Genomic DNA, 9,802 nt, shown 5'->3' with positions numbered 1-9,802 from the left:
TTGATTTCAGCCCTCAGTTTGATTATTTCCAGTCTTCTACTCCTCCTAGGTGAGTCTGCTTCTTTTTTTTCTAGAGCTTTCAGGTGGGCTGTTAAGTCTCCAATGTGTGCTTTCTCTGTTTTCTTTAAGTGGGCACTTAGTGCTATGAACTTTCCTCTTAGGACTGCTTTCATAGTGTCCCATAAGTTTGAGTATGTTGTTTCTTTATTTTCATTGAATTCCAGGAAGACTTTAATTTCTTTCTTTATTTCTTCCTTAATCCAGGTATGGTTCAGTAGTTGGCTGTTCAGTTTCCATGACTTTGTAGGCTTTCCGGGGGTAGCATTATTGTTGAATTCTAACTTTAATCCATGGTGATCTGATAAGACACAGGTGGTTAGTAATATTTTTTTGTAGCTGTGGATGTTTGCTTTGTTACCGACTATGTGGTCGATTTTCGAGAAGGTTCCATGAGCTGCAGAGAAGAAGGTATATTCTTTCCTATTTGGGTGGAATGTTCTATAGATGTCTGTTAAGTCCATTTGCTTCATTACCTCCATTAATTCTCTTATTTCTCTGTTAGGTTTCTGTCTGATTGACCTGTCCATTGATGAGAGAGGAGTGTTGAAGTCTCCTACTATTAGTGTGTGCGGTTTGATGGCTGCCTTGAATTTTAGCAATGTTTCTTTTATGTACGTGGGTGCTTTTATATTAGGGGCATAGATGTTCAGGATTGAGACTTCCTCCTGATGAACTGTTCCTGTTATGAATATAAAATGCCCCTCTCCATCTCTTCTGATTGATTTAAGTTTGAAGTCAACTTTGTTAGAGATTAGTATGGCCATACCTGCTTGTTTCTTAGGTCCATTTACTTGATAGGCCTTTCCCCAGCCCTTTACTCTGAGTAGGTGCCTGTCTTTGTGGTTGAGGTGTGTTTCTTGTAAACGGCAGAATGTTGGATCCTGTTGTTTTATCTAATCTCTTAGCCTGTGCCTTTTTATTGGTGAGTTGAGTCCATTGACATTAAGTGATATTAATGACCAGTGGTTGTTAACTCCGGTCATTTTTTTTTTAGTCGTAGAGTTTGTGTGTTTCCCTTCTTTGGTTTGTGTTGATGAAGGGTCTCTAGATGTCTGAGTTATTGTGGTCATTGTTGGACTCCTTGGTTAGTGATTTTCCTTCTATTACTTTCTGTAAGGCTGGATTTGTGGCTGCATATTGTTTGAATTTGTTTTTATCCTGGAAAATTTTATTTTCTCCATTTATAGCGAACGAAAGTTTGGCTGGGTATAGTAATCTGGGCTTGCATCCATGGTCTTTCAGTTTCTGCAGTACATCTATCCAGGACCTTCTGGCTTTCATGGTTTCCATGGAAAAGTCAGGTGTAAGTCTGATAGGTTTACCTTTGTAAGTAATTTGGTCTTTTTCCTTTGCTGCTCTTAATATTTTTTCCTTATTCTGTATGCTTTGTGTTTTGATAATTATATGGTGAGGGAACTTTTTTTTTTTGATCCAGCCTATTCGGTGTTCTGTATGCTTCTTGCACCTTCATAGGTATATCTTTCTTTAGGTTGGGAAAGTTTTCTTCTATAATTTTATTAAATATATTTTCTGGACCATTGAGCTGCACTTCTTCTCCTTCTTCTACTCCTATTATTCTTAGGTTTGGTCTTTTTATTGTGTCCCATATTTCCTGAATGTTTTGTGATGAGAGTTTGTTGGACTTGCTGTTTTCTTTGATCATAGTGTTTATTTTCTCTATGGTATCTTCAGAATCTGAGAGTCTTTCTTCTATCTCTTGTATTCTGCTGGTTATGCTTGTTTCTGTAGTCTCTATTCGTTTACCTAGATTTTCCATGTCCAGCCGGCCCTCTGTTTGTGTTTTCTTCTTTGCCTCCCTTTCAGTTTTCAAGTCTTGAACTGTTTCCATTATCTGTTTGATTGTTTTTCCTTGGTTTTCTAGGGTATCATTCACTGATTTATTCAATTCTTCAAACTTTCTGTTATATTTCTCATCCATTTCTATAAGGGCGTTTTTTACATGCTGTTTAAGGGCGTCAATCACTTTCATGAAGTCAGTTTTTTCTACTTCTTCTTGATTAAGGTGTTCATGTCCTCCTGTTGTGAGGTCGCTGGCTTCTGGTGGTTTCGTGTTGTTTTTCAGATTGTTGGGTGAATTCTTGCATTGGCGTCTCCCCATCTCTTCCTCCCAATATTCTCCTATGGATCTTCTTTTACAGGATCAGGTCTTCTTGCCAACTGATGTACCTTCCCAGTGATGTCACTCCCCAGTGATGTTTCTCCTGGAGTCCAGTTCGGATCTCCTTGCTGCTTGGTTAGCTCGCAAACAACAGGCCCACCCTGCTTGCTGCAGGCAGGCTATGGAGACAAAGGAGCTACCGCCTTCCCCTTTGCACTCACCTTCGGGTTCAGTCCCAATGCCCAAACAGGCTGAGCAGGGTGGCACTCTGCCACCCAAGAAGGGAGGGATGGAGGGAGACAGGGGGTGGGGGGATCTGGATGTAAGCTGGATGGGATAGGAAGAGAGAGGAGGAAAAGAGGGCGGTGTAGCCCTGTAGGTTGATCAGGAAGTGTAGGCGGGCTGTTCCCGGGTGTCGCAGCACTCACTCACCACAATGATGTTTCACTAGGTGCCCTGATCAAAACTCCTTGCTCCTTGGTTCGCTCGCAAACAACGGGCCCACCCTGCTTGCTGCAGGCAGGCTATGGGGGCAAAGGAGCTTCCAAGCTCCCCTTTACCCTCCGCTTTGGGTTAGGGCCCAACGCCCAGGCAGGCAGAGCAGGGAGGCCTCTGCCTCCAAGGAAGGGAGGAGAGGAGGGAGACAGGGGGTGGGGGGATCTGGGTGTAAGCTGGATGGGATAGGAAGAGAGAGGAGGTACCGGGCAGTACAGCCCCCCGTAGGTTGATCAGGAAGTGTAGGCGGGCTGTTCCAGGGTGCTGTAGCACTCACTCACCACAATGATGTTTCACTAGGTGCCCTGATCGAAACTCCTTGCTGCTTGGTTCGCTCGCAGACAAAGGGCCCACCCTGCTTGCTGCAGGCAGGCTATGGGGACAAAAGAGCTACCGAGCTCCCCTTTACCCTCCGCTTTGGGTTAGGACCCAACGCCCAGGCTGGCAGAGCAGGGAGGCGCTCTGCCACCAAGGAAGGAAGGGCAAATAATTTCTTAATAATACATATTATGGCCTTTGCCTTAATATTTTCTTCACTGTGCTTTTAAGTATTTAAAATGCTCGTGCGTAATGTCAGGTAGCTAGGAAGAAAAGACCCGTTCAAGGAAGGACGCCGCCACGGTCAGTTTGAGAATGTTTTTATAAGTGAAGATTAAAAAGTTATCAGATGTTTTCTAAATTTGTTCAGTTTAGTTATCCAGCTGACAGAGCATCGCCACACCACGCTTGATCCAGTGTTGGACAGGCAGGTCCGTTTTTAGCAGCATTGCAATGACAAAGTTGGTGGAATGGCCTGTAGTGGAAAGAGTTCCTTTTCGTTCACTTGTCTTGTAGAGGGGACAGATATAAGCGTTTGACTTCACAATCATAGATTTTTTATCTTGAAAAAGAAAAAAAAAGAGAGATATTTCCATTCAAGAAAGAGGAAACAGCGATTGTTTCTAAAAGAACAACTATTTACTTTGTAGTAGAATGGCCAAGATCTTGAGTATGATATTGGAAAGATGGAGATGTTTTAACGGTATATCAAGGCAAGCGCTTTCATACGCTTCATGAGTCTGGGTCTAGACATCAAGAGTTGATTATGAAGTTTTGCTCTTATGGGACTGGAGAGAAGGCTTAGTAGTTAAGAGCACTGGCTGCTGTTCCAGAGGACTCAGTTCAGTTCCCAGCACCTATATCTGGCAGCTCACAACCTTTTGTAACTCTAGATATAGGATGTCTAATGTCCTTTTCTGACTCCTACAGGCACCTGCACACACATAGCATATACAGACAAACAAATTAATAATTAAACTCTTTCAAGTAATTACATGTATACATGTGTGTATCTTGTGTGGGTATGAGAGTATGTGAAACTGAATTCAACTCTCCAGAGTCCAGAGAGGTCACTGGATCCCCTGGAAATGGAGTTACAGGTACTTGTGAGCCATCCAACATGGGTGCTGGGAAGGCAACATGGGTTCTCTGGAAGAGAAGCAAGTGTCCTTAATGCTGAGCTATCTCTTCCGCCCCATAAACATAAATCTTACAGAATAGTTTCGAACTCTGGGAAGACATGAAAAATCTCTGGAGGATATGGGATGGAGGAGAAAGAGAACAAGATGGGGAAGAAGTCCTTTATATATAATTATATATAAAGTCAATTACAGTGTGTGTGATGGAGGAGATTTGGGAGAAACTGCCTAGAACTCTAGTAGAACTCCTTAGAACTGCACTTGGCATTTGGAATGAGAAATGAAGCAAATGCCAAGAAGGAAGGTATCCCTGAAGGTGTGAGGCTGGCTTTACCTGCCAGCCTGCCTTAACATGCCAATTAGAAGAAGCAGAATTTCCTGCTTGTTTTTAGCAAATAGATAAAATATACCAACTTCTGCAAACTCAAAAAATAATTGATGTACAATTCTTAGAAGGGTTTTTCTAAATGAAAACCATGCTAGTCATAGTTGAATCACATTAATAGGGAAGATATTCGATAGGTTGGGTGGAGATTGCAGGTAATTTGTGAATATGTTCATCCACTGTATTTAAGACTAAGAAATTGGGGCTAGGGGTGTAACTCACTGTTAGAACACTTGTCTAATAAGTGTGAGGCCCTAGGTTGGATCAGAAGCACTTCAAAAGAGTGAAACTAAAAACAATTTTTTTTAAAAATTAGAAAAATGAATGAGTCTCATTGTTATTGTTTAGTTTACTTTTAGAAAAAAATGATGATGGTAGAAAGAGTAAGTGCATCCTCTAAGGGGTAAAGTTGACCTCGATCCCATCTCCTGGTTGGCTCCAAGGCCTATGGGTCTCTTACAGCCAGAAAATGCTGGGCGTTCGGACAGTCTGCATCAAGCCCTTTGTACTATGCACTCAGCCAAGGTGTGGGAAGGGGAAAGAGGGCTGTCACAGCGTGAGATTTGTCACAGAAGTGTGAGGATGGAATAAACAAAGTGGTATCTTAAGAAGATGGTTATTTTCGAATTTATATTCTCTCTCTCTCTCTCTCTCTCTCTCTCTCTCTCTCTCTCTCTCTCTCTCTCTCTCTCTCTCTCTCTGTGTGTGTATGTGTGTCATGTGTGAGCTGGTGCCTGCTGAGGCCAGAACAGAGTGTCAAATCACCAGGAGCTGGAGTTACCACCAGATCCCCTGGGGCTATAGTTACCAGATGGCAGATGTGGGGGCTGGAAACTGAACTTATGCCCTCTGGAAGAACAGCAAGTGCTCTTTACTGCTGAGCCATCTCTCCAGCCCTTAAACCTCTATTTTATATAGGCTAATAGCATAAAGAAGCAGAGCAATGGTCCCAAGACATTTACAGCACAGACATTCCATCTTGTATAAATCCCAAATGAATTAAAACCTAAAAGGTTTCAGCAAAAAGTTATTCAAGGAAATAATTATTCTCTGTAAAACTCTAACATATTCTGTTACATATTTACTTGGTTTTATCCATATGATGGGCATCAGGTCAAACAAAAGTTTGGGATGTTGTTCAGCAAGCAATCCACTGCAAAGAGAAATTGATGGATATTATTAGTTATTTCTGAATTTTGCTATTAGAACGAAACTGCAATTTGGACACTGGCCTTCAATATGAGAGAGGACCAAAGATATTTTAAAAATTAGATTTATATACAAAGAGAGGACGAGTGGAAAGGGGGAGGGGAAGGGAGGAGGATGAGGCAGTGGCAAGCTGAGAAACACTGAAGACTGTGGAAAGGCGAAGTATGAAGCGGCGAGCAAACAGCAGTGCCTGCCAGTTTTTAAGAATTGCTCCTGAGGCAGACCCTGTGCTAGCACACTGAACCCTCACAATGATCATGTCCATTCCCACTCCACAGACAGAGGCTCAAAGACTAGATAATCCTCCAGTTCCCAACAGGGTCAAGATCCAAGCGTGAGCTGGACGTGGTGACACAGCCCTGCAGGTTCAGCACCACTAAGTCAGGAGCACTACTGAGCCCAAGGTCACTCCTGGACACAGAGGGAGACTCTGATAAACAAGACAAAACAAATATAAAATAAATTAAAGTTAAAAAAATAGGTCTGCCTCTCTAGAGAATCTGTTTTCTTCTAGTATGCCACATTTCTTGGGCAGGGGGAAAGGAAGGAAGGAAAATTAAATGATTTAAGAAGGCAAAAGAAAATGGCAATAAACTGATGAGGGTGAAACCAGCCTCGATGGTGCACAGCAGCAGGACTATACTTGAGAGGATGAGGCAGGGGGATAAGGAATTCAAGGCCAGCCTGGACTACAGTTGTGTGGGGAATATAACTCAGTAGTTTACAGGGGGTTATTAAAGTTAAGATACTGTTGTGAGTCTCAGAGGAGACTAAGGTAGACTATGGGGCCTTCTGCAGTTGGACTGAATGCATATTGCATTATGATAGGATTACAAGCCCACAGAGGCTATGTAGTAGCTGAGCCTTGTCATTAAGTCTGTCTTGAAATTATCTCTGTAACATTAGTGTATTGCTTCTTCTTCAGTGATTTTCCTACCTCATTTTCCACAGATTAGGGAGCAGAGTCCAATCCTGTCTTTGAACAATAGAACGTGCAGGTAAATGAATTGTTAAGAACCAGGGCTCAAAGGGAAATGTTCTGCCTTTTCTTCACACCTTTACTTATTTTAAGCTGGGAAAAGCTTAATAGTTTCCTCTGTGTTTCAAAGAACAAAGCTGGGAATCTCTGTCTATACACACAAAGAGACACACACACAATATACTCATTCATACACACACAGACACACACACATACACATACCCAAATTTATACATACATATTGACACACAGACACAAAGACACACATACAGACAGACAGACACACACATACTTATACATGCATACACATAGACACACACACTTATACATACATATTCACGCACAGACACACAATCAAATGTAAGCAGATTTCCAATCACTAAATGGAAGCTTTATTAAACTGTCAGTTGTTTAAAATTGACTCAGTCCTACACATTACAAGATGGAAGGGAGCGGTTATCAAATAGAAGCAGGGAAATCATTTCCGCTAACTTTTGTACTAATGAGACTACTAAAATATTAGCTAAAATTGTTAGGAGCTAAAAATAATCACCCATCAACTGTCCCAGCCTGAATAATGACTTGCCTTGTGTAAGAATTCTGATAACAAGCTACTTCTCAGAGACGAGATCCTTTGGTTTGGAAAAAGACAGGAGACCCCCATCATATCTATGATTAACCTATGGTGGTAAAGGGTTTGCACTTAAAGTACTAACCTGCTCCCATCCCAGCGTGCGCCATCAAGATATAACCCGTGAACATAAACGCCATCTTCTGGCGCAGTGTCAGAGTCATGGGAAGGGATCACCTGAGAAGAGACCCACACTGTCAGTCAGTGTTCTTCAGCACACGCCTTCATCTCACGGGAAGAACTGTGGCTCAGCAGTCAGGCATAGCAAGAAAAACACCTGTATAGTATCTAAAAATATACAATATTATATAGTTGCTCTGTGTGTGTGTGTGCGCGCGTGCGCGCACGCACACACATGAATGCAGGTGTATGATGTGAATGAGTGTGTTATTCTCCTGGAGCCATCTCCCTTGATTGTTGGCCAGTGAGTCCTAGGTATCTATCTGCCTGTCCACCTCCCTAACACTGGGGTTACAAATGTATGTCATCTGGCCAGAGGTTTTCTCCTCTTTTTTTTTTTTCAAAGACAGGGATTCTCTGTGTAGCCCTAGCTGTCCTGGAACTTGTTTTGTAGACCAGGCTGTCCTCAAACTCACAGAGATCCACCTGCCTCTCCCTCCCAAGTGCTGGGATTACAGGTGTGTGCTACCACTGTCTGGCCTGGCCAGCAGTTTTACATGGTTCTAGGGGTAGAATTCAGGTCCCCAAGCTTGTGTGGTAAGCATTTTACTAACTGAGCTATCTACTCAGCCTTGTATAGTTATTACGAAGCATTTTATCACATTAATTTTTGTTAACATAAAAACAATACTGGGTTATTTGTACTAAATATTGACATTACAAAAGTTCTAAATATAGTAAGCCAAGAATTACATACTTTACAAAACATAAAGAATAGAAAAATAATTTGGTTATATTGGACCTTCGTATATAAATTTTGCAAATTCTTCTTGCTTAAACATATGACCGATTTAATATCATACTGTTGTACCTCAAATTCGTAGCCTAGTAGATCAATCGGGATGGTATATTTTCTGGCATAATTCTGCATAGCTCCAGTTAAAAAAGCTTGGGTGAAAAAGAAACCAGAGATCCAAAACACATTGGGTTTTCCCATGTTGTACCATTCCTATAAAGGAAACAAGATACATTATGTCTGTTTTCACAAAAGTACCACTGCATAGACAATCCCTGACTCCGATTTCACCTGTCTCCCCAACATCAATTGCTCCTCCTCCCCTCTTTTTTTCTTTCTATTTATTCTTCTTGGAAATTAAAAAATGGCTTTAGCATTAATTTGATTAAATTTAACTTGAAAAAGTCAAATGTGAAAAGGCCAACTGTAATTGTGGGTATTCATTATATTGTTGAGTGCAATGAAGAGATGTCATTTAGAAATGTCAGCCCTTAACTAACAGTATAACTCGCTAGAGCTGGCACCTTTCCAGATCTCGAGCCCTGACAATCCCCTTGTTTGCATGGGCACTGCCTATTCCGGATCAGGGATTCTCAATCTTCTCTCTGGTCCAGTGTGCACGGTCCTCTTGCTCCCGTCCTCCCAGTGTCTGAATCATGTCGTTGAAACACATCAGACCTGTAGAGGTGTTTTGTTTGTAATCTAACAAATAAACCTTGCCTGAAGATCAGAGTGCAGAGTTAAGCCATTAGTCAGCCTTAGAGGCCAGGCAGGGGTGGAACACAGCTTTAATCTCAGCACTTGGGAGACAGAGGCAGAATCTCTGTGAGTTCAAGGCCACCTGGGCTACACAAGATTGACTCTGTCTGAAAGAGAAATAGAGCTCACACAAAGGTGGTCACAACACTTGGGATCTCGTGTCTTTAATTCCAGTACTAGGGAGGCAGAGATAGGAGTGATATGGCTGGGCAGAGAGAGGAATATAAGGAGGGAGGAGACAGGAGCTCAAGGTAGTCTGAGGATTAGAGGAGAAGGATGCAGTCTGAGAATTTGTAGAGACTGGATCACGCTTTTGGTCTGAGCACTGGTAGAGGTAAGAACTCTCTAGGGGTTGGCTTCTCTGTTTCTCTGATGTTTCAGCATGAACCCCTATATCTGACTCCGGGCTTTTAATATGAATACCAATTAGGTTTCGTACTACACTGACCACGCATAGTTTGGAGCAGATTTATCACCTTGCATAATTCTTCAGTAGTCCACCAAAGTAAAACCAAACCTCCTAGTGTCCGACTCAAGATCCTTCTCGACCTGGAGCCAGGGTGTATTTTCAAGTGTGCCTTTACTTTTAGGACGTCTTCACTCTTAACCGGACTGCAAGGTGGTTCTGTCTGTGCTGAGTGAGCACTTGTTTTCTTTTCTGCTTCTGAGAAGGTTTTATTGCCCTTCTTCCACTCTGCCCACACGCCCAGCTCGAGCCTTTCTGGGGACAGAATTCTACGGAGTTCTCGAGGGGGGCATGTGAATAACATCTGGCCAATCACATGCCCAGTC

The 9,802-nt window shown here is 42.3% G+C and overlaps 1 protein-coding gene across 1 annotated transcript in view; it reads right to left on the bottom strand.

The window, feature by feature from the left end:
* Positions 1–3,296: 3,296 nt before the first annotated feature.
* Positions 3,297–9,802, bottom strand: part of Dnah12 (dynein axonemal heavy chain 12) — a 159,293-nt gene continuing 152,787 nt past the window's right edge. Inside the window, exons 72-75 of the mRNA XM_075988847.1 lie at positions 8,327–8,464; positions 7,421–7,512; positions 5,602–5,669; positions 3,297–3,554 (exon numbers count right to left, since the gene is read on the bottom strand). Of these exons, the coding sequence (XP_075844962.1) occupies positions 3,364–3,554; positions 5,602–5,669; positions 7,421–7,512; positions 8,327–8,464 (489 nt within the window). The 3' untranslated portion in view covers positions 3,297–3,363. The remainder of the gene's footprint in view (positions 3,555–5,601; positions 5,670–7,420; positions 7,513–8,326; positions 8,465–9,802) is intronic.

This window comes from Microtus pennsylvanicus, chromosome 10 (assembly GCF_037038515.1).
Source record: "Microtus pennsylvanicus isolate mMicPen1 chromosome 10, mMicPen1.hap1, whole genome shotgun sequence".
Classification (NCBI taxonomy): domain Eukaryota; kingdom Metazoa; phylum Chordata; class Mammalia; order Rodentia; family Cricetidae; genus Microtus; species Microtus pennsylvanicus.
Note: the sequence above shows the minus strand (reverse complement) of the source record. Positions and strands in the feature narration are given on the sequence as shown.